Source organism: Melospiza melodia, chromosome 1 (assembly GCF_035770615.1).
Source record: "Melospiza melodia melodia isolate bMelMel2 chromosome 1, bMelMel2.pri, whole genome shotgun sequence".
Classification (NCBI taxonomy): domain Eukaryota; kingdom Metazoa; phylum Chordata; class Aves; order Passeriformes; family Passerellidae; genus Melospiza; species Melospiza melodia.
This window is the reverse complement of record NC_086194.1, coordinates 28351992-28377243: the sequence shown is the minus strand read 5'-3', so window position 1 is coordinate 28377243 and position 25252 is coordinate 28351992. Positions and strand designations below refer to the sequence as shown.

The following is a 25252-nucleotide window of genomic DNA, read 5'->3' as shown; positions in this document are numbered from 1 at the left end:
AAGATATTTGCCTGGTACAGCTGGGAGAAAGAAAAGCAGCTTTGGGGCTCAGATATTTGCTTCATGAGGTCACACTTTGTTTTGTACCTTACAGAGAGCAGCCTATTCCCAAGACTGTGGCAGAACAGCCTCTTGACCTGGTGTGCCTGTACTTGCTGAAAACAAGCTGTATATTAAACCAATGATTTTTATGTGTGCCCATACATTTTGGATTAACATTTTCAGCAGTTTTAATTGTTTCAAGAAAAGCACAAATAGAATCAAGTCTAAAAAAACAGGCTTCTGAGTAACTACAGAAGAAAAAGGAAAGGTGAGGCCTTCCATTTGTTTCCCAGTCACTCCACGATAGAACTTGCTATGCTCCCTAATGCTTTCTCAGAACTGGGTGCCACCTTAAAGTTGGTGGTAAAAGTTTTGGAGGTTTTAGGGGTGTTTTTTGTTCTTTTTCTAAATAGGGGTAATCACATCCATTAAGACTAAATTTTTCTAAATTATTACCTGCAATTACATAACAGGGTTCAGGGTTAAAGAAAAATGTTTTTGAACAGAGTCAGAGATAAGAACTACTATCAGACTTGGTCTCACAGCTGTTATGCAATAAAATACTCAGCAAAATCCAATTAAAATAAAAAATCAAGTGAGCATCAATCCAAGCATAAGTTACTCAGGCTTATGCCTGAGTAGGAAAACCAGATTTAAGGCACAAACAGCTATAAATAAGCCCAAGCATAAAAAGAAAAGGGAACAATTTTTTACCAAAGAGATCCTGGGTCACATGGACGGACTTTATGACTTCATCTCTGGGAACAAGGATTACAAAATCGTTAAAAAACACCATGCATGATTTTATTAAAGATACAAAGTGGGGCATAGCCAATCTCACTTGCACAAGTATTTTCATACTGGCACAGTGCATACTGTTTCCATTAAGGATGGTTTCAAGTCCAGACAGCTCCCTCAGGATTAGTACAGCTACTAAGGCATCCCTCAAGTGCCAGTAGAGACAACTGAGTCAGGATGTCTGAGCAATGTTAAGAGTGGATAAACCTGCAGCAAAACAGATCCACATCGATTGCTTGGCCATGCCAACAATGTTGATACACCCAGGTTAGCTGGCTCCGAAATTATCCAACCTCAACAGCATCTCAGTGCCTGCCTGTGAGATACTTGGTCAAACAGTGGCTTTTCCATAGCAAGCTTCAGCGTGGCAGAACAACTGTGGGGTCACTGATGCCAGTCACAGCTGAAGACTGTCGGCACACTGAAGTCACAGTCCTATGGTCCAGACCTTCTTTTAACCCCTTAGGTGTGCCTAAGCAAGGAATGAGGAGGAGCTTTATCACTGTGTAATAGGAAAATTTGATGTTGGGGGTCTTTTTTGCAGGTCAGAAACTGTGCACACTCACAGCCACTGGCTGCCACAGTAACATACCACAGGTGACAAGCAGGAGTAGGACTGCATCACCAAATGACAAGGCCCTTGTCAGTACCTAAGACCAAAGTCTGCAGTGTTTCCCTCATCACAAGAATTCTGTTTTTACATCCTAAAGAGTGATAGTGACTGCTGCAGCTGTCCAGAGACACTTTTGGGAAGTCTTCAGAAAGCCCCTATTGTGATCTTCCTCCCCACAGATGATACAGTCTTTGCTTACAAGGGAAAAATTTGGTGTTCATATCAGCAGTGTGAATGAGTTAAAAATACCAACCTGATTCTACAGTTTTTGCCCTGAGTGTGACTGGCCCTCTCAATACACCTTATCTGAAGTCCTGGTCTCCTGTTGTCATTAATGTGCAGCAGTGTTTGAGATTATTCCACCCCACTGCTGAAGCACCTGGTGAGCAGGAAGGGATTTGCCAGCTCTGAGCCTCCCTGCTGCCACCTTGCCAGCTGCACAACAACAGTGGGTGCCCAGATCACCTGAAGCCATTTAGACTATCTAGGTAGCACCACATCAGCACAACATGCGCATCAATGTGTACAACTAAAGCTCTTCAGCCACCAGCAATGAGGTTTTAATTGCTGCAAATGTCAGTCACCTTCTCTTCCCAAGACCTGCAAACAGCCCTTACATCACTCCCTGTGATGTGTCTACTAGACCTTCACTAAAACATGAGTAATTCCAGCTTCATTTACAAAGACCCACAAAACCAAACCCTGCTACTAATTAGCAGCACTGCTGACAGAAAAGTCTCTGCCAGAGATTCATTCACACTGCCATCTATGATTATACTCTTACCAGACACAGACACTAACATGCTTGCCAGCTGGAAAACTCCAAAGACATGCAAAATTCAGTGCTCAAACATTTATGCAGAAACAATCCAAGCTTTATCTGCAATTATTTTTCAATGCATACAAAATGAGAACTGCAGCAACTCAAGCACATTAATGTTAATACACCTATCTTTATGTGCATTCATTGAAATTATTGCCTACAAACACAAACTTGTTGGTGAAACAAGAAAAACGTAGTAAGTTTCAGGCAGCTAAACAGCAATCACTGTGGCAGGATGACTGTCACCAGATGGAGAAGTCACATGAAACTTCCAGGAGATGGGGAAGTCACGTAAAACAGAACTTTGATGTAAAGTGGGCTAGTCAAGCTGGAGGGCAAAAGACCGGTTCCAATCCCAATAGGCTGTCGGACTGATATTATCGAGGTTTTAAAGGAAACCTGGTGTCTTTGCACTTGATCTCTGTACCATCGGAAAGCAAAGTTAATCGATCTGGAAAAGGCACACCCAGACGCTAACCAGGGCAACAACACCACAGGGTGTTGAGGACAAGAGGACTTTTTATCCAAATGGAAATAAAGGCAGGAAAACTACTCATGTGAGTGAAGGCAGGATTTCACTCCAGAACCTCTGTCGGGTGCAGCCAAGATTTGCCTTTCACACTTCAGTACTTTCCCAAACTACCATCTCAAAGTGAGCACGCTTTCACCTTTTTGCCACACGCCACTATTCCACCCCTCAGTCCCTCAGCCTCGGAGGCGCTGACGCTCGGCACCACCGCCATCCTTGGTGGCAGCCCCACTTCTGCCTCCACCTCGAGTGCCCCTCGGGGACGCCTCGCACCGCAGCCTCACTGAGCAGGGCGGGGAAAGCCCTGTCCCGGCTGCCCTGGAGCCCCTCGGCGGCCGGCCGGGCCCCGCGGGCTGTCCCGCTCCTACCGAGCCAGAAGTGCAGGCGGTAGGCCACGTTGTCCCCGCGGCGCTCCGTGCGCAGCACCAGGTACGCGTCCCCAACGAAGAAGTCGCCGTGGCGGCTCGGGGGCACCGGCACCAGCTCCAGCCGCTCGACGCGCCACACCTGCAGCCCGCTCTGCTGCCCGGCATCGGCGAACGCCGCAGGGAACCTGTCCGGAGCCATGGCTGGAAGCAGAAAAGCCGCGCAGGTTCCGCGCCGCCCGTTTATAGTGCCGGGCGGCGGGCGGGGCCGGGGCGGGGCGGGTGCGGGGCTGCGCCTGTCCCAGCCCTTCCAGCGTGCGGGGGGCTGCGCCTGACCCAGCCCTTCCAGGGTGCGGGGGGATGCGCCTGTCCCAGCCCTTCCAGGGTGCGGGGGGATGCGCCTGTCCCAGCCCTTCCAGGGTGCGGGGGGATGTGCCTGACCCAGCCCTTCCAGGGTGCGGGGGGCTGCGCCTGACCCAGCCCTTCCAGGGTGCGGGGGGCTGTGCCTGTCCCAGCCCTTCCAGCGTGCGGGGGGATGCGCCTGACCCAGCCCTTCCAGGGTGCGGGGGGCTGCGCCTGACCCAGCCCTTCCAGCAGCGAGGGGGATGTGCCTGTCCCAGCCCTTCCAGCAGCGAGGGGATGCGCCTGTCCCAGCCCTTCCAGGGTGCGGGGGGCTGCGCCTGTCCCAGCCCTTCCAGCGGCACCCGGAGCCGGCCCTGGGCGGGTGCGGAGAGATGCGCCTGTCCCAGCCCTTCCAGGGTGCGGGGGGCTGCGCCTGACCCAGCCCTTCCAGGGTGCGGGGGGATGTGCCTGTCCCAGCCCTTCCAGCGTGCGGGGGGATGTGCCTGTCCCAGCCCTTCCAGCAGCGAGGGGATGCGCCTGTCCCAGCCCTTCCAGAGGCACCCAGGGCCTGGGCGAGTTTGGGGGGATGTGCCTGTCCCAGCCCTTCCAGCTGTCCTGTAGTTACTCGTTTTTAACACGCCTGTAAAACAAACACACCCGAAATCATTTTCGCGTCTGTGCTCAACGCCGTAGCAGGAATGCAGCTACCCTCACTGCAAACGTTTCTCTATTCTAAAATAATAGGAGAAAACCCAAAAAAGACAGGAAAGAAAAGTACAAGTGGGCTAATACAGTGTCTACGGATGTTGTAGCATTGTGCTATTTGTTTCTATAATTATCATATCTGCCTTGTATGAGCTGCTCATGCCAGAGCACAAAGAGTTTCTATAGCTCGCACTTGCGGCAGAGTGCTTTTCCATCCCCGGCTGGAATGGCAGAGCACAGCTCTCATTCACCCACTAATCTCATTTCTTTTGTTCAATACTGATAGGAATCTTTCAGGGGCCGGGGGGGGGAATCTTTCATCTGGGATTCCAGATGAAGCCCAGAATTTATTTCAATTTCCCTTTCTCAGAAAATTAAAAGAATTCTACTGGTGTTTTTCCAAAACTGTGCACCGCCCAAAAGGTTTTAAATCCACTTCCTGCTTGTCTGTCTCCCTTATAAACCTTTAGTACATCAACATGGCAACTGCAGTTTTCATTGCAATATAAAAATTATAGCAAATCCTATAGCAAATCTCTGTTTTCCATCTACTATTGACAGGCAGATCAGCCTGGGTACAATATAAGCAGATACAACACAAGCTGTCAGTTCATCAAAAGATACATTTCAGAAAGCGGTTTGTTTAGCTTCATCATCTTATCCACCTGGATGAGTTTTGAAGCTCTTAATTCCCCCACTGGGTTGCTTTATCAAGTTAATACAAGAAGAGTGCAAGTATCCACCCACAAGCAGATCAGGGCTCCCTCAGCAAGCAGGACAGGCACTGCTAAATGCAACAAAGCAGCTGGAGAGCATCTTTGTTGGGGAAAAAAAAAAGGAGTTAAAAAAAAAGAACACCACAACTAAGAAATTTGTGTAACTATCTTCCCATCTTCTCTTTATACTGTCTTGAGGCAACAGAGGACCTTGCATTGTGTGTACCCACTGTCATCTCCCATTTTGGTGGGCACCCTGTCATCAGCTTGCCAGACAGAGGTGCACAGGCATCCCCAGCTTTATCCCCACTGTTTAAAAGGGTAAACTCTGTGTGCTCTGTTTTGTCTAAGGTCCAGCTGAACATGGTGCAGCTCACCTTCACAAGTTCACAGCCAAGCATTTTATCCCTCATTCTGCCAGGGCTGCAGCAAGCCTGCTTGATAACACTGTAATTCCCAAATGAAATACCTTTCTCAAGGTGTTCATCATGTGAAGAAGTGAACACATGATAAGGAAGAGTGGCCAAAAAATTCCAGCAGTTCTAGTTTCAATATGGTATCAGAAATGTTCTGCAATATTCAAAAGTGAATTCTCAAATTTGGACTCACATTTATGCCAATTGTTCTTCTGTTCACTTTTACTCAAAAACTAAGCAGTTTTTTTAATTGCATGCCTTTTTGCATTGTTGTGCATTAGTTTGCTTCAGTCAGCAAAGGTAGAATTTACCACATACTCTATAATTGTATGGGGTTACTGTTTCTTCTGAAGTTGTCCAGGTGAACTCGCTTTGCAGTTGTGCTGTTTTGCCAACACAGGAGCTCAAACCAGCCCAGTGTTACAAAAGTTGAGGTCTCCTTGTTCTGCTGTTCTACTTGTCTTGCCAAGATAAAGTTGTTCATGCACAGATTGTACAGAATAGGTTGGTTAAATTTATATCTCCTTATTACAGCTTTAAATTTTAAATCTACAGACTAAATACTGCTCTGAGCAAATGCCTCTTGCTGGCATGAGATGCACGCTGTTTGTTTAGCATTGACCATTCCCAGTATCACACACCAGTGGACAAAGGTTAAAGACACAAGAACAGCTTAATTGCTTTGTCTCAGTGTCTGTGGCACAATTCAGACAGAAAGGATGTTAGTAGTGACAGCAGAGTTTTCTCATGCCTGAGTTAGTCTTACTAGGATTACGTGATCACTTACTCAGTGCTGGCAAAGAAAAACTTGGATCGAAGTTTGTATCCTAAGTGCCAGGATACTTGTTTGTACTCTTCGGTGTTAATTTTTGACTGTTTGCAAATCTTGCTTTTGCAATCTCACTTCTAATGAAAGTTGCACTGTCTCCTGTTGTGATTCATCCTTTTTTGGTAGCAAAAGTAAGGACTAACATTGTTAACACGACAGATTTTCATAATTTTTTAAATAATCAAGAACTTTCTAGCATGGTTAATCAAAATTTTAGTGAAATTTTAGTGAAATTTTAGTGAAATTTTAGTGAAATTTTAGTGAAATTTTGGAGTATCTTAAAAGTTGCACATTCAGAAAGAATATTCATAATTACTTTTTATGTGCTTTTACATGTCCTTTGACATAGTAATTGAAGTGGAGAGGACTAAAAATAAAATTGTTTTTTGTGAGTCAGAAGTCCTTGGTCAATCAGTAATTACTACACTCATTAGGAAATTGCACTATAATGGAATTTTAGACTACCTTAAGATTTCAAAGAACTTTCTTCTAATTTACTAAAGATTGTATCTTTCTGATAAACTTTGGCTTTCTGAGAAGGATGGCAAAGGCCTAGCATTGTTTTAGCTTTGTAGTAGCAAAGAGAAATAATTTTGTGTCACACCATTTCTTTGGGGGAAGGTCGGATGTAGCTTTGACTCAGAGAATTCAAGGATTTATGAAAAACTTTGCCATTTAATTTTGCTCACTTATTTCCAAAGTATTTTGTTATACTGAATAAGGGATCTTTTCCTCTCCAAGTACTGTTGTTACATACTGCCTATATGCAGAGCATGTGTGCAGACACCAGAATACCAGAATGCAATGTCCTGGGTTCTGGTTTTTGCCCCAGTAAGGGGAAAGGTACAAAAAAACCCAAGATGGTGTTTCCAGGTGACAAACACAAGGAACCTAAAAGGGTTCCCAGAAGTAAAGCCCCAGCATCTTTCCCAGCAGAAATAACTTTCAGTTTACACAAATACAAAGGTTTAAGTCCTACAAAGCCTGACTTACAGTTCCAGGAGCTAACAATGGAATGCAAATGAATGAAAGCGGAGAGATTATTTTGAAATGTCTCATGTGTTTCCTTCAACAAAACTTATTTCTTCTTCACCTCCTGACCTCTATAACCCTACCTAAACAAGGGGATTACAGATGTTTGGTTTTGCCTCTAGTTTCACATAACAAAGTTTGCTGAACGTGGAGTATGTGTCAAAAGCACACTCTTGTCCAAACAGTCACAGAAGTCAACCTCTCTTCTCATCTGTTCTGTTGCTGAATTACAAATCAATAATTCTTTCAGATTTACCCTAAATACAGTAAGTCAGTTCAAAAATCTGAGCTAATTTTTTATTACAATATTCATGTAAAAAATAATGATTACTGATAATGTAAGAGCTGAAGAGGAATTTGTTTGTACACCTTTAAAAGCAATGTTATCAAAACAAGCTGTAGAATTATGTTACCACTTGCTAATTCTCTCCATTCTCTCATCATCCTTCCATCCTGTGTGGTAACTCAGCTTCAGCTGGAGAGAACATGTGAAGAAAGACTGCAACCTAACTTTCCTCCTTATTGGCAGGGTTTGAGTTATGAGGCTGCCAGATGAGAGGTATGAAACACCTGGCACAGAGAAATGAAGTCCTTTACCTTCAAGACAGGAATCTAGTTTTAATCCTTCAAGTCCAGAGCAAATAAAGGGCCTTAGTGTGTAGCTTTGAGGCAGGTGTTTGAGGCATGCAGAGGGCAGGATCACAGCTACACTGTGTGCCCCACTTGGCTCCTACCTGCTTAGTGAGAGCTGTCGCTAAAGAAGTGGCCTGTCAGGGGCAGGCCATGAGGGGCTCTTCAGTGGCACCCACCTCTCACCTGAGCAGGCAAGGACACCACGTGCCCAGCAGCTGAGCAGCTCTGACTCTCCAAATCCATCCTCCAGCAGTGGGACTAAGTGGGGCATGTAGGGAAAGCGATCTGAGTGTTGGCTTCAGTCAGAGAATCTAGGCAAACATTTTTGTCACAGGGATAGTGAGAAGTGAAGTGTTATTATAAAGTATGTTACAGCTCCCTGAATTTTTCTAATGTTCTTCCCTTGAAATATTCAATGAACAGCATAAATGTTTAACCAATAAATTCTGATCTTATGTTCATCTCAAGCCACAGTATTATAGCATTATTTATTGTATTTCAGAAGTTCGAGAGAGGGAACTGAAGCACTCCTTCACAAATCACCTATCTTCCAAAAGACAGGTCTCCTTTATGTTCCTGTGACATGACATTTCATGTGATGATCGTGAGATTAGGTAAGATTAAAAAAATATATTCTCAGGTTCATAATTTTATTTTGACTATCTAGATAATATTGCCATGTTTCCCATAAATTATTAATCATCCTGTCCACATTACATGCTCATTTGGGCTACCAAAGGAATAAATCATGCTGTTCTCTATGGGACCTAGTAACTTTCACCAAGACCATCCCACTGATCCTTAAGTTTTCTTTCTTATATTGAGATATAGTGGTCTCAAGTTCCATGGGGAAAAAGTTCCAGCCCTTTTCAAAAAGTTCAAATTTTAGTGAATCAGTGTGTATTTATTTAAACTAGAAAAATGGAAAGGCCATTCTTTATTGAGACAGTCTGAAGTACTGACCAGAAATTATTAGTCAGCATTTAATTAAAATAAGGCTATTTTGTATCAGATAATACATTTGATTATTACTACAAAGCCTCTTTCACATGCTTTTATAAATTTCCACAGTATTGCTGGGACTCAGGTGCATACTGCTTTGTGAAAAAAATATTGCAAAGGATAGATGGGAATCAAACCCTGATTTCTATATTTATGTATTTAATTATTTACAAAAGTTCAAATACATAACCTAAAGAGGGCTACTAGAAGGTAGTTACAGAATTTGTCTGTATATTCTGTAAATGTCAAAGTGTATGATTATCCATTTTGAATTTGAAAATACTGTAAATTTGGTCTGACTGTGATTTCCTAATGATATTTTGTGTGTTAAGAAGTGATAATGGAAGCTTCTTATTTCTATATTGCAGCTTAAGGTTTGGATGGCTAAAGTTATTTTTGAACACTTGGAAAAGAGGTACAAGGAAACAGGCACACTTCCATTGACCATCAGTGCAGTAATTAAAGTTAAAAGCATCTAAGTAGAATTGAGGAAGAGAGAAGAGGAAGAGAGTTTTACTAAGAAACAAGAATTCAAGAACAATTTGAAGAGAGCACGTCATCTTCTGGACGCATTTATTAAATATGCAACATCCACTAAAGTCCAACTCTCCAACAAGAGGTCTTTAAATCTGTTGAAGGAGTGCCTGAAATATTGGATATGGCAGTATGGAGAGTGCAGAGATCCCAGGGAAAAGAATCTTCTCCATCTGTATAAACCAGTGGCTCTTCAAGAAGGCTACTCACAAAGAGGGAAGGGGTAACAATCAAATCTATAGAAAAGTGGTAATGAGCAAAACTGATGGTAGTTATCTAATCTGAGGGAAGATTTAAGTTTCATTTATTTAATTGCACTCTTAAATAGTAGAATAGTGTTTCCCTCATTATTTCCTTGATATGAACTTGTCTGAAGAAGTTCATTGAAATTAATACAGAAAGGAACAACCATTGTGCCATGTTAAACTAAGATCCTCAGGAAAGGATATATTTTTATAAGTTTCTAGTTTCAAGTGTGTTTTGAAATAAAGTCATTCTGAGGTCTCTTTTTCTCTTGCATGAAGACTATGTCAATGCATTTGTGCATTTAAAGGTGCTGGGAGTGAAAAGCAGAGTACTCACAGCATGTGCATCTTCTACCCCCATTTAGCAAGTAGTGCCTCTGAATTCTCACAGAAGGAGAATTCATTGTAGCTGATTTCAGTGATAGATATCCATGGAATAGGCCAGATCCTCTATTCCAGGCAAAACAGTTGTAAGATTATTTAACTTTTTAACTCATTTAAAAGCTTAACTTCTTTAAGCTTTTAAAAATTTTCAAAATAACACAGTTCACTGCAGTGGTATGGCTGTTTTCTAAATACAGAGTAGCTCCTCAGTTTCATCAAATCTCACACAAAAACTTATCCTGGATTTGGAAACCATGTATTGAAACTAATTTTTTTAAAAAACATTCATTAACATTCACATAAAATTTGAAACAGCTTCTAAAAGCTTGTATCAGTTTTTAATTCACTGACCATGAACACTTACCTAAGTCACTGGATTATCTGAAGCAGAAAAGAAGGGGAGGAAAAGAGGAAGGATTTATCTTTTCTGACTTTGTGAAAAAAGTCTGCTTGAAGGTTTCTTGGATTTAGTACACCAGCTTGAAAAAAATAAAGATTTTCTGGAGTGTTCAAAACACCCAGTTCTTACCAAGTTCATATAGGAAAGTGGTTATGCCTCACATTTATTTTTTTAAGCACAAGTGTTCTGTTATACTTTCATTAATGAAAGTGGTTTTACACTCTCCAAGAATAACACGTTTGAGAATTATGGACTTTGTTACTGTGTGTCAGCATTTATGTATTAGCCAAACTGCCAACACAACACCAAGATCAGTAACAAAAGTCCTGTCACAGCATTTCAGTTAATAGTCTCAGCACTGCTTCAGTTTCAACAGGGCAGCAAAGCTTCCTGATCAGCCTTCCCCAGTTAAATGAGTTGTTTCTCAGATCACTTATATTTATTGGTGAATCTAACAGATCTGAAAGCAAAGTTCTCTGAAGAACAAAGGCATCCAAACATCCGTTTCTACATCAGGAGCACCAGGTTTATAAAATTAACTTCCTCCATTACTCTGAGGTATTGAAAGTATCCTAATCTCCCCAAAAGCTGCTGACATTTGCAATCCTACTGAAGGCAACTTCTAAAATAATTATCTCATGGCAGCCCATGTTCAAGATGAGATCTTGATATTGCTCAAGAGGTCTGCAGAAAGAGATCTATTTTAAATTAAATTCCTGTTTCAAGAGTCTGAGACATACTTACTGGAAACAAACCCAACCTCTTTGTTTTCTGATTAGCGCTATAGCAAGACAGCATGGAGGTGCCTTGACATTAAATGTTGACCTACCAACACAACATTTATTTTGAAGTTGTTTTCATAATCTAAGTGACAAGAAAAGGCATGGAGGAATATATTGTTAGGCTTTTTTGCCATTCATCAGGAACAAGAACAAGAGAGAAAATCAGAAGAACACACATTTCCCATCATCTGAGGTCTGATCAGTAAATCATACATGTCCCTCAGCCTTAGTGCCAGTGCAAAAGTTAATCTTATAGGAATCAATACACTTTCTCAGTTTCTTGTTTTAAGGAGCCTATTATCCTAGAGAAGGCATCTCCTCAGGGACACACTGCATTATCTCTGCAGACCTAGTTCTGATTCCTCTTCCTATTTGATTGTCCACTGACAAAGGGTAGATACCAAATAAAATAAACAAGGGTAAAATGCATAAGTGATTTGAAACAGTGAATTTTGCAGTTCGTTTACACACTCTCAATCCCAGCTAGCATTAGGCATGACTCCCAGAACAAATTAATTTTCTCACTAAAAACAGGCTTAAAACCTAATGTTTCTGATATTTGTCATCCCCTTATTTCCTTCATGTTAATAATGCGTGAGAGACCGGAATGTTAATGGCAATGACTCAAGACAATTGGCCATTTGCAAAAGCCACAGAGTGCTCTGCTGACCTGGGGCAAAGTAACACCCACGTACAGAGGGGGTGCACCTCCACCACGGGGGCTACAAGCTGGGGTCTGAGCCAGCTAAAGGAAGAGGCCAATAACAAGCAGATCCTGGAAGGTGAGACAGTGCTTTTTATCGCTCCAGGGCTCTCTCTTGGAAAATTGGCTCAGATGTGAAAACTCCTCTCTGGGGAAGTACAGGGATATTCATCCACAGGCCATAATTCACTCAACTGTGCTGATGAGAGGCAGCTGTAATGTCTCAGAAGGGACCATAAATCATCCAAGACCCCCAAAATGTTTCATCATACGGTGTAAAACTCCTCACCCCAAGAGGAGAGTATGTTAACCCATTCAACTTTGTGTTTTGTGGGCTTTCCCCATTCCCAATGAATCAGGAGTGCCACCATCACTCATCAAAATTGCAACCAAATCTTCCTGCTGGACCCACAGATGTTAACTGTGTATCTTTCTACTCTTATCCTTTCTATCTTTTCCCTTAGACATTTTCTGAAGTGTTATCTTTATGCTTTTTTATTATTATAGATAATAACAAAAATGTCTACGGAGTGCTTTCCATTGTAACCAAACTGTTCTAAAATAAACTCTACAGATATATATATATTTATAAACACTGATCATTCAGTGTTATTTCACTCTAATACACCCCTAGGGATCTGTTATCAAGTACCTGGCTTACCCTCCCCTTCTGGGGCAGGTTATAACAAATATTGTATGTACGTGTGCACCCAAACAGATCTACAGCATGCACTGCTTCCAGAATAAAACTGTTGAACAGATACCAAGCAGCCTTTAACTTTTCTTCCAGATCAGTACCTTAGGTCTTTTCCCTGGGTCTTCAGTTTATCCTGCTAGCTTAAATCCCATCCCACCCCCTCTGTGCAATGCTCTGAGGTCTCTGACATTCTCCTGTTCCATATTTCCAAGCCTTCTTGACTAGACCTGCCAGAAGCCAAACATAAATGGTATCTGTATCACAAACATATACCCCTTCCTATATAACTTCTGAGAGTACATTTCTCAAATTTTTACTTCTAAAAATAAAATCCTAAACAGTATCACCCAAAAGAATGGGTGATACCCAGTCTTACAAGACCTACAATGTTGTGCAACTGTGATATGCTGTGCGATGCTAGGAAAAAAAGGAAACCAAAACAAAGTAAACAAACACACCCCCCACAAACCCCATCACAATTAAGTTAATAAATAAGTTTATAAATTTTGGACTCTTTTTTTTGAATGACATTGCAACAGAAAACTATGTACATGGACAGTGTGCTTGAAATTGCAGATATGGAAGGCACTTAAGGCTTTGCCTTTCCTGGATTCGAGAGAAGGATTTCACTTGGTCAATCCAAGGTAGCCAACATGACACACTTACACAGCTCCTGCATGCTAGGGTTCACATTCTGCACAGGCCATGCCAGCCAGTTTTAAAGGCATAATCAGAGGGACACAATCAGAAGGACGAGTGCATATTTCAACATTTGTTCCAGTACAGGCCTTTCCTTCCTTGCCTTCTCCACAAGGTCAGAAAATTTCCTCTGCTGGGAACAGAAAAATTCCTTTGTTATCCTTTGATTTTCTCTGTTTTTAGTTATTTTCACTGGTAACATTTTGTTATTTACTTTCAAAAGTACATAATTATCAACAAGAACAATTATACTCACAGGAAAAACACGCAGGAACGCAGCTTGTTATGGCTCCCGTGTTTTGACATTCCGCTGGCTGTCACGCAATTGCTGTTTTTTTATCCATCTCTTGAGATGAACATTCAAGAAATAACCATCACTGCTTGACTACCATTTTCTTCAAATAAGCAAGTAAGAAGCAAGTGAAAATAACCTGTTTCTCTTTACGAAGTAAAATATGACAGGCAGAGTCAGTTGAAGAACACGTTGTTACAGATAAGTTTATTTTCCAAAGCATAATTTTAGTACAACCTGCATGACAGACACTTCCTTGATTTACTTTTTCCAGCTAAGAAAAGGCCTCTGTGGAGGAAAAGTAGCACTCCAATGTTATAAAGCTTGATGTTTTAAGCAGTTATAGAATAGAGTTTCTGTGTTTCACACACTGTCTGCTGGTTTGTAACTTGAGGAAATCCCAGGGTACTGAAACTAAACAGACTCTTTATGAAAGAACCATGTACAGGCAGCCTGCAGCCACAGCTGCCTGTCCAGCTATGCACATGCCACTGCCTCTTCCAAAGCCCTCTCCCCATGACTCCACAGCTCCCTCTTCTTTCCCAGTCTCACCCCTGCTTGTTGTCCTTCACCATGGTGTGCACAAAATTCAATCAGAACAGTCCTAGCACTTCCTGAGCTGTTACAGTGGTTGGTGTCGAAGGACAAGAGGGCATTATTCTCATCTAAGTGAAAAGAGGAATCCCATAATATTTTTCATTTGACTTCACCCCTTTATTTAGCATTGCACAGGTCTCTATATGTCTTTTGGGATGCAGTTAGTGGCTTATTAAAGACAGACTCTTATTTAAAACAAATTAATATTTTTCTTCCTTACATGAACTAAATAGTGCAGTGTTAGCTAAATGCAGTTGTGTTATTAAGGTAATAAAATTACCCCACTGCTATCAGCACAACATGATAAGGTATAATTGCTCAAAGCAATACTCAATGGAGCAGAGAAGTATCTAGCAGAAAATTATTTTTCTGTTTTTTCCAGTATATTAATTTTAACTGCAGTCAATACAAGATTTATTTTATTGCAAACCAACCTGCTATCTTTACTGTCTTCTGTAAATCAGGTCTCAGAAAGATTTTAATAAATAATTCTTTAAAAGTTAGATTTTTAGTACATTGTTAAGTCGATTATTTAGTGTCTTTTTATGATTTTGTTCCACAGGAAAGGCATAAAACTTGGTATTTCAAAGGCTCAGTATCACTTTCAACAGTACTTAAAATTTGATGACCACCTGAATACTCTGGGTGTACATGCTAACATTTTCAAATGCATGGGTTTGTCATGGAGGAAGAATGTAGAAAAGTGTATTTCAGTTGAACTTGGGATAAATTCATGGCAAAGAACGTAATCAAAGTTACACAAGTATTGAAAAATCTTAGATTAGAATTAGGAGTCACAGGAACACAGAATCAACTAGGCTGGAAAAGAACTTTGAGATCATCAAGTCCAACCTATGACCTAACATCACCTTGGAAACTAGACCACAGCCCTAAGTGCCACATCCAGTCTTTCCTTAAAGTCCTGTGTGTAATTCACCTGATTTTAACCTGCATGGTAATCATTCATGAGTTCCAGAAATCACAGTGGACACAGCTAAATCTAACCCAATTTGAATTTGAATTTTTATGGGGGATGGCAGAGGATGTACTGAGCAGACACCTTGAAATCTGTTTTATTATAAAGTTTGTTTTATGATAAAGATGTATAGGATGAGTTCTATACATATGCAAAATACTAGCATTAATAACTTACAGAACTAGGGTTTTGCCTTTATAGAGTCATCTGGGTGACAGATCTGAACATACTTTTGTGTAACAAAATTGGTCCTTCTGGTAATTTATGAAATCACAGTATTTACAGTTAATTTGTAAACCTGCTTCTTCCTTTCAGGATTTCAGAAAGTATCCACATTCTTTCTGCATCTGTATGGGCTGCAGTGGTTTTCATAAAGCAGTTTCTAAAGGAACAATCTCATAGTGCTGCCTGAAACAAAGTAATTCACCTCCATTAAGCCTGTTTCAAAGTACACTGAAGGTAATGGAAAAATAGATCAGTGACATTTTTGGTAATGGCTACTGTGCATTACTCATGTGCTGGGCTAAGAGGTGCTCACACTGAAGTTGACTGTGTGCCCAAAAGCTGACATAGCTGTCAGCAGCACTTACAGTGCATTTCCAACCCCACAATGAGCATGCAAAAGTAAAAAGAATGAAGAGATTTTGCCTGTATCTCTAATTGCTGAGACACGAGAACATCACTTTAGCCAGCCCTTGATGCAAAACCACACTCTGAAGTATAAGAGCTTTGCAAAATGTGCCAGAGGAGATTGAGATCAGCCTGAATAGCAAACATGTCTGCAGGGCAGTCTCAGGCCCCCCTGGACTCTGAGTTTGAGTGTGTAACAGGGGCACAGGTTGATGCTAATCTGAGGCCAGCATGAAGAGCTGTCAGAGCACTCTGCTTGGGTGCTGCACCTCTTGCACATGTACCTATGAAAGAGCACAATGGGCAGTGATGCAGGGACACAGCAGAATGCCAGTGACGCTGCTCTCCTGCTGGGCTCTGCTGGATGCTGCTGCCATGCACCAAGCCAACACTGCAGTGCAGGCAGAACTGCTCTCTGGAGAGCCTCTCAATCTCCATGTTGCAAAGCAGCATTATCAGCATTTTCAGATCCAGCCGCTGCACTGTATTGGCAGGCCTGGGTGGGTAATGGGGGCTTCTGTCTGCACAGCTGGGTAACAGCACTGCAGCTGCCTTTCACAAGAGCTACAGCTGAGTGTCACACCCCTGTAGGAATTTGGAAGCAAGGTATCTGTCCTGCCAGTAGCAGTAATGCTCTTAAAGCTGTTTTGTTGCAAGGATGTGCTGTTGGAAGAAAAGAAAACTTTACACTTCTTCACAGTGCTCTTAACAGAAATCGTTGGGTTTGTCTTATATATATATGAGACATATGTGTATATATATATATATATATATATATATATATATATATATATATAACATATCAGAAACAAAGTAGGTAAACAAAACAAGCCAACATTAAAAAAAAAAACCTCTCTGTTTATATTCTTAGGATATTTCTTATTGTATATTTGGGAGTAAAGAGGATTATCCGTGCATAGATTTATAGTAGGCACCTTTGTTTCCTTAATAACCTTTGTACTCCAGGGTCTCCAGCAATTTCACTCACCTCACTGCAGAGCAACTCTGTGGTTTTTTCCTGACTCTTCTAAGTGAAAGAGTAAAGTTGCCTAAGGCAGGAAATGAGTGTCTGTAACATGTCTGTGTGTCTCACTCTCCAGGGCAGACTGGCACAAGGGGCTGCCTCCATCTTGTTGGTCATAATGAAGACACCCACATTTTTAAAGATGAGCTGTCATGCACAGAGGTTAAAGACAAGTTCATTCCTCTTTTCCTCAGGAGCATTAGAAATGCCTTCACATGTATTATAAGAGACCAAAAGTACTTGCAGGAATTTGTCTGAAACTGACTCTTCCCTCAGGCTTTTGGGGCAATTAATTTACCTGCTCTGCAGGTAAATGCTCTGCATTTACCTCCTTTTCTCCATCTGTCAAAGGACCAAGTCAATATCATTCCTTTGAAGGCCTTCCATGTGTGTCATTAGATTATACTGCCACTCCTATCACTAAGGGGAGGTCCAGCTAAAACTTGATCATGATTCATGATTAGTATAGATACAATACTATTATCTTATGATTAGGTCTAGCTCTAACAAGAGCTCCAGATCCTAACAACTTCTGAATTTCAGTTTTTCCAGAGCCTTTCATTTGCCATGCACAGAGAAATCACCTCTAACTAGCTGGGTTTGTGTGGCACTCAGGAAATGAGTCATTTACAAGCAGACTGGGGACTTTATCCTTTCCAAGCTGAAAATTGGGGAACTGCAAATTTCAAACAATGTCTGGAGATTCATTGCAATTGACAGGAAGCCCTCTTGAACAAAAAATATGCACTTTTTTATTGTCAATATCTTGCATAATTTTTATTTTCAAGTGCTGGATCTGGGAAATCCTGGAGAAATGCCAACCTCCACAACAGTGCACACAGGGCCAGGAGATCCTCACATAAAGGATTTTTACTAGTGTCCCCAGCTATCCACAGTGTCTTTAGAAAAGGCAAAATGATCCAATATGCAATTTTCTGTGCTAAATCACTTCCTGGGATGCATTTACCGTGCAGCTTACACACAGTTTAAGTCTAGAGATTTGTGTCCAAGTATGGCTCTGGATATACCTCCAAAGCCCTCAGCAAGGCAGGCTATGACTAAAAAGTGCTTACCCCTGTTGCACACAACATCCACACACACTGCTTAGAAAAGGAATTGAAACTACCTGACTGTGTGGGGGCTTTCAGCAGTCCATTCCCAGTAATCAGAGTCAAGAGAAAAGCAGATGTGTCTATTGAAGGAAGAGGGAATGTATGAGGATTTGTTTTGGCACAGCCTGCTGATCCCCAGCTCCTGGGTGCAGAGGACAGGCACTTTCCAAAGCAAGCTCATGATGGCACTCAGCACCTGTAGTTACCTGGAGCTTGATGGGCTGTGCCTTTATCTCCACATAATTGAGGGGCTGATTATAAAAAGAATTAGTGATTTGGACCTGTTGGTAAGTAATTTTTAGCAATAGTGAGGGGAATTTGTTAAGTAGAAAAATTGATTTCCATGCTATTTCAGAAACTGGGGCCTAAGGGAAAGAGGTCAAATACTCACTAATATACCAGACAAAGTGCATTAGTGTGTTTCTGCTCCATGCTGGTATTTACAGTTATATAAATATATAACTGTTATTATTATCTCCTCAATGCTGTATTTGTTAGTCTGCAGTGATGCAAACTGGAGCTGTTTTATAAGCAAAGGTATTCTGGTTTGTAGATATCTACATTTAAGAGTTTGGTGTGTATATGCAAACCATAAAAACATTCATCCAGCATCTGCTTATTCTGAAATAGTCAGTGTCTTTGAACAGTCTGATATGGACATCTTGATTCCTAAAAATAAATTACCACATGCAATACTGTGTAATTTTCTGCTAAAGGCTGAAATAAGAAAATGTTCTACAACAGACTATCTTTCCAACTCCATCAAAGCTCTCAACGAGAGCTAGAGAAAGACTCATGCTCTTGAAAAGTTAGAGGAAATGAATGGTCCATGTCCCTAGATCTCCAGTACAGTGACATTTCCCTTAGGATATGCCAGATATCCTCTCAAGACTGGGTGATTCAAAATATTCTGAAATTAATATAACTATTATTTTGTTATTGTTATTTCAAAATATTTTGATGCAGAGAAAAGAAAAAAGTTTTCTTTCCATTTGACTAACCAGTAATGAAGCAGATTTAGGTGGCCAGGGACTACTTGGCAGTAGCAGCTCACTTGCTTTCATGAGGCTTGTAGGTAAGAAATCTCCTGTCAGAGTCCTTTTGTTCTCCTTTCAGTGGTTCAGGTTCAGGATCTGACAATATTAAGCAAACAGTTTATTTATAAGCTATAGGAAAAACTGTCTGGATTCTAAGATTTGAAAAGCTATGCTTATTGTTAATCAGCTAGGATACAGAAAAAGGAGAACTCAGACATGTATAACAAACATTATAAGCAAAAAATATTCTGTCCATGGCATTGCTGTGAACAAAGCCTTGCCCTTTGCCTTTGCATACAAAGAAAGTAGTGTTTTATGCTACATGGTATGTATGTGTGTGTACTTTAATTTATGTGTAGTTAATTATTTTCAAAGCTGTTCTTACAGGAGGTGAAGCTATAGAAACACTAGAGGGCAGGCACCCATTCTGGACCATCCACCACAGCAGGAATGCAGATATGGACTATTGTATCTACAGTGAGTACAGCAGACATTGGACTTGAACCAGTTGCCTGGGAACAACCCCCATTAGAAGGCTGAAATTGCGGTCTTATCAGAAAAATCAACATTAACAAGCAGTTTTCAGCTAGTAATGCTGCTTGCATCAGGTGTCCTTGGATCAAAGGGTCCATGAGTGAACTACTGTATTTTCTGTGATCTGACTCTTATTTACAGCTTGGAAGTGAAATTTCTCTAATACAGAAACTTGGGGGGAAAATTACTCTTTGGTCTTCAAGTTTCACCTAAGGCCACTTAAGACAGGTTTGAGGGTGCTGTGCTCTTATTCCTGCTCCCTACTGTTGAAGTAGTGTTCCTAAATTCTCTAACACAATAAGCGTGCTCATTGTGAAAGACACATTTGCTATGTCAAATGCTGTGGTTTTAACTTCAGATTGCAAGGACCTCTGGCGTAACCTGTCACAGAATTTGGTAAATTAGCTTCATACTGCATTTGGAAAAGAAAATACATTTTCACATCAGAAAAGCCACCATGCCTAGAACCAAGACAATTGAAGTTAGCTGTAGAATAAACTTCACACGTTGCTTTTAGGTAAGGTAAAAATAACACCAGCCCTAACCACACCTGGGCACCACCACAAAGGATGCCATTTTAGAGTTAGGGTTAGGGAGTAGGTTTCTGTCTGTGGAGAATTTCCATTCTTGAAAGGAAATAAAATCTTAAAATGAGTGCAGGAAGTCAAACAGTCTGGAAAGGACATATGATAAAATCAAATGCAATTGGAAAAAAAAAAAAAAAGAAAATGTGGAAATCACTACAACCAAATTGGGTGGGATGAAATCAGGTGGAGTGAAAAGGACTGAAATTTGCCATAGTTATATGCAATGAATTCAGGAACCCAAGTGAAGTGAATAGACAAAAGAAATCACAGAAGTGAAACACCATTAAAAAAATTTGAAACAAAGTGAAAACAATGCAATGGAACGGAATGATATGAAGTGTAGGGAAATGGACCAACCTTGTCAAATTCACACTCATTGAAATTGCAAGGTTTCATTTCCTTTCATGAAATGAAAGGAAATTGAATCTTGAAATCAGAGAACAAAGTGTAACAAACACTCTGAAATTGGGAAACAATACAATAATATGCAATTTAAAAAAAGGAAATTTGGAAGTGGAATGAATACAATGAAATGGTTTGGGATAACATGGAGTGCAGTGAGATGGACCAAACCTTGCCAAATGAATCCTCATTGAAATCACAAGATTGAAATTCATCATTTCATCAAAGGAAATAAAATCTTGAAATCACAGAACAAAGAGTAACAGCTTTCTGGAAAGGCGATATGATAAAATCAAAGGCAATTAAGAAAAAAAAAAGCAAATTTGCAAATGGAGTGAGTACGAGGAAATGGACTGCGATGACATCAGGTCTAGTTCCAAGCACTGAAACTTGCCAAAATGATACTCACTGAAGTCTCAGTTCCCCCTTTCCCTTTCCTTGTGGCTTCTGAGGAAGGCTGGATGGCTTACGGAGCTGGTATCTAAAATCAGGAGATTGTTTCTGCCATAAATCTTGTTGGCTTTGGATTGCTTCACTACAGTTTGCTCTTGTGAGAAAGGGCAGTCAAGGCTTGCAGAAAATTTTCCTTGAGTTTCAAAGAAAATTTTTCTCTCTTCTTGATGGAGGATGAACATGATGGCCTGATGATTAATTTTTTCTTCTTAAATATTGCAGTCCCTGGCAAAAAGAAAAAGAAAAACCCAACACACAAACACACACACACAAGAGTACATTTATTACTGATTGCTACTTTGACTATACTTGTCTGCACAACCTAGCACTTTCACTGAAGATAAAGTACAACCATACGTGGTTGTACTTTAATATTATTTTGTACCTGTGCTTAGATGAAGAAATACTGCTTTTTGGTTCTGTCTTTCACTTCTGCAAAGTAACCTGATGAAGGAAGCTCCTGAACCTAGAGAAAGCCCATCTGAAGTCAAAAGCATGGATGTTAGGAATTTACACATTCATACCAGCCTGTAGGAACAGGAGCTCTGAATTTCATTTTACCTGAAGTGCTCATCACTATGTAACAACACAAATACACCCTATTTTCATATTTTAATTCTTGTCTTTTTAAGCAGTACATCCCTCACAGGAGACTAAACCAGTGCACATGCAGGGCAGCACAGCAGGGTTTGGGGCACAACTGGGAGCACACCAGTGTCACTTTGTACAAGCAGTAGTGACAAAAAGAACCTCAGGAGAGGGAAATGTTGAAGCTCTGCTCTCCATTAATCCTGATGCATTTTCATCTTTCTCTGCATTCCTGGGCACACCCAGGACACAATGTTAATTAGACCTACCCCATTGCTGTACCGCATCCTAATAAGTGCCCAGATGTTATGTCCTGCCATGGGCTTTCTGGTCAGCCAGTGCCATGAACTTCTTCCTTTTTGCCCAGAGGTAGAAGAAGGTCCTTTCCCACGCCCAAGGATGCCTCTGGGCAGGATGAAGAACCATTGGAGCAGGATTATCACCTTAAATAGGCAGTAAAGTATTTAGCTTGGTGCACAAACTGGATGTAGATACTACCTTATCCATATTTTCTGTTTTATCTCTGTGACTAAGAGCCACTCACAGACTGTTATCTTTCTTACACAGAGCTCCTTTTGTGCCCTGAAAATCTGAAAGAAAGACATGGATCATAAGGGTATTGCAGCAGGCCCAAACACAATAAAAACAAATTTTTCCTAATCTAATACTCAATGCTCAGGAAACCTGAAGGAAAGCTCTAACATTACAAATTTCTTTTCTTTGTACTTCTTCATTCTGAGAAAAGAATTTTTTTTTTTCCTAAAAGAAGGTCATGGTCCATTGAAGGATAAGGGCATGTGGAAATATGTTCTTACCAACAAAGCTGTGTTTCTGAACAATGATTTGAGTGGGCAGCTTACTGGAGATAAATCAAGTACCCACAAATTACTTCTGGAAGGTCACATTTCTGTGCTCTTTTTTTTCAGGTGATTTTGGTTCCCAGGCCATGCTCAGCTGTGCTGTGCTGCCAGGACAGGTTCCTTCCAGCCCAGGACCACACAGCTGGAACACTTCCAGCTGCAGCAGATCCCTGATGCAGGACAGCCTTTGGGAAGGGTCCAAAACTCATTCTCTACTTCACAGATCATACTCAGGCTATCCAAACACTGAAGCACAACCTGGCCCCGCTGCAGCTTATGAGGAGGTTAGTAGGGACTTTGAGTGGGCACTTTGTGTTCTGAGGTGGCCCAGGGTTCCCATCAAGTGTGCGTGGGCAGTCTACAGGCAAACCAGCTGCCCCACCATAGCCAGCTGCTGTGTTTACCTCATCATATAATAAATTTTGGGAAGAATTTGACTGTTGATTCTTTCTACATGTAAAGCAGCCCTTTCTTGTTTTGTAACTAAACTTAGATATTGGCAGACTGACTAGGCCAGCTTAAGGTCCAGGTAAAGCACGTACGTCCCAAGGTTAGTGGGATGAAGAGCACAAGTGCTTCTGTTCTTCTACTCTGTGCTAAAATTCGACTGTCCGAAACTTTGCATTGCTGCTGTTGCCATCGTGAAAAGATGATGTATGCACCTGCCCCTCCGCAGGCAGCAGGAGCAGAAATGTTCAGCTCTGCAGAGCTGTGTGTCCTTCTCTTGTACTCCTCCCCCTCCACGATAAAGTTAGTCCCATAATCTGAAGGCAGCAAAATTCAGAATTTGCCTGTATTCCCAAAAAGACTCAAAACTGCCTAACACTCAAAACTGCCTAACACTCAAAACTGCCTAAAACTGCAGAGATTGTGTTAAAAGGATAACTTTTCTCCATTTCAAACACAGGTAACAGACTACTAACATGTTTGTTGCATGAATGCACATTTCCTCCTTACCTCTTAATCACTACCTATTTTCTCTAGCCCTAATTTCCTTCCTAAAACCAAGGGTTTGCATCCAGAGTTTCTAAAGCTATACCATTCTATGACTCTGCATTAATTTCACCAAAGCAAAAAGTCTGTGTACTTCTACACATCCCACCTCTGCCAGCTTTGTTACCATTGATTTTTGATGCCTCTATTTGTATCTTAGAAACTGGAATTCACTGATGCAAAGTACCTACAGATTCATATGCACAGTGGTGAATAAAGACCCCAGAGAGATGCAGAGAACAGAAAAAATAGAGATATGACTCACCACTCTGCAGAGACAGGGACTTCCAGACAAACTTCATCTGCTGTACCACAGAAGGCTTTCCTTTCCTCTTTTCTCCAGGAAATTAAGTGAAGTAATGGACTTGCAGCACACACTTACTCAGGGAATTGTTTATTCTTCCATTGTACAAAAGAGATGGAATATGCAGTCTACCCATCTGTGTTGCTAAGAAACAGGGCACTGTTGCCTTGGGACTTGATTCAGAATTCAAAAAAGAAAAGAATGTCTCAGTAGACTGCATAAATGCAGCTTGAAACCTAGCAACAAGGCCAGAAGTTCAATATGCTTCTCTTATATGCTAGGAAACAAGGGTATTAGAAGGAAAATATATGATTGAGGAAAAGAAAACAGTAATTTGAAAACAAAACAGTGCTGTTCTATCACCAATTATCCTAATGGATGAAATGATGTTTTACTAAACATATTTTTATGACCTGTAAAATCTGATGGTGGCCTGTGCTTTGGGCATGCTCGTATTGACTAAAACAACTGAATAGAAAGGAGCAGCAGTATTTACCCCAGTATTTCCTAAATATTCATCTTGTTTAGTAGAAGTGACAACACAAGAATCAGGATTGCAGAATTAATTTCCATTTGTATTTCAGTTTTCAAGCATTCTGCCAACAGAACAGTTTAATAGTTGCTACACACACCTTGAAATGGTCACTTGAAATGGCCTGGATTGTATAATTGGGTGTGATTACTTACCCACATACACATAGACTATTTTCTCTATTTGCTTATGTGCAAGTGAAGTATAAACTATAAGTCAAAAATACATTATTTACCCTTTCATCTTAACAAATGGTCATTGTATGCTATTGGAAATTACTTTGGTTCAACCAGATATTTCATTGTAAAACCTGTTCTCTCAGGTTGCAGAATGTCACTACACCACTGGAACTTTGGCCAGCACTCCAGCAGGGAAGGCCAAGTTTGAACTGAGTTATGGTTCTCAGCTGATTAAACAGAGCTCACTTGGGGTTTTTTCCCCCCTTTCTGATATTCCATCTTGAAATTATAGAGAGATATTCTACAGATTATATGACTGTGTACATAATCAATTTAACTGGAGATGAAGAAGGAAGCAAAATTCAGAAGTACAAACAACCTAGAGCCACCCAACAGTTATCACATTTGTTCTATTGTTTTTCTTCTTAAAAAATATACTACTTTGAAAACAGAGAAAAGAACAAAAGCTTTCATCCTTAAATATTTATAAGTTTATAGCACTTCCATGCAGGTCCTTCAACATTTACATTTTTAAATTTTTCAGAGTCAGGACCAAGAGACTATCTGGGAAAATACATTTTTTGCTTGTTTTGGTTTTAAAGAACATTAAAAATCCTTTGAGAGGGTACACCTTTTTCTCTGTCTTTAAGGAAATTTACATTTTTTCAGGCTTTTAGCTAAAAAGGAGTTTGGAGGTTGTAGTTGACCTTTTTAATAGGACTTTGTATCTGTTCAAGTAAGAAGGATTTCCCAGGGATCCTGAAGTAAATTATAAGATATAATTAAATGGTCCTTTGCACGGTTGTGCTGCTTAGATACCTACAGTTTTACTGACGAAAAAACAACATCAAACAAACTTCCTT

General features: G+C 40.8%; 1 protein-coding gene and 1 long non-coding RNA gene across 4 annotated transcripts in view; both read right to left on the bottom strand.

The window, feature by feature from the left end:
* Positions 1 to 16507, bottom strand: part of SCIN (scinderin) — a 61141-nt gene extending 44634 nt beyond the window's left edge. Inside the window, exons 1-2 of one of the 3 annotated variants that reach the window (XM_063152218.1) lie at positions 13546 to 16507; positions 13257 to 13422 (exon numbers count right to left, since the gene is read on the bottom strand). In XM_063152218.1, coding sequence (XP_063008288.1) covers positions 13257 to 13269 — 13 coding nt within the window. In that variant the 5' untranslated portion in view covers positions 13270 to 13422; positions 13546 to 16507. Of the gene's footprint in view, positions 1 to 3173; positions 3400 to 13256; positions 13473 to 13545 lie in introns of those variants that run through there. The other 2 variants (XM_063152211.1, XM_063152200.1) reach the window with 2 other exon arrangements.
* Positions 16508 to 16575: 68 nt separating this feature from the next.
* On the bottom strand, positions 16576 to 23811 carry LOC134416051 (uncharacterized). Its single transcript, XR_010027169.1, has 3 exons — positions 23640 to 23811; positions 20890 to 21158; positions 16576 to 19053 (listed from the first exon to the last, which is right to left on the bottom strand). It is a non-coding gene; the product is annotated as an uncharacterized LOC134416051 (long non-coding RNA).
* Between the last annotated feature and the right edge of the window lie 1441 nt (positions 23812 to 25252).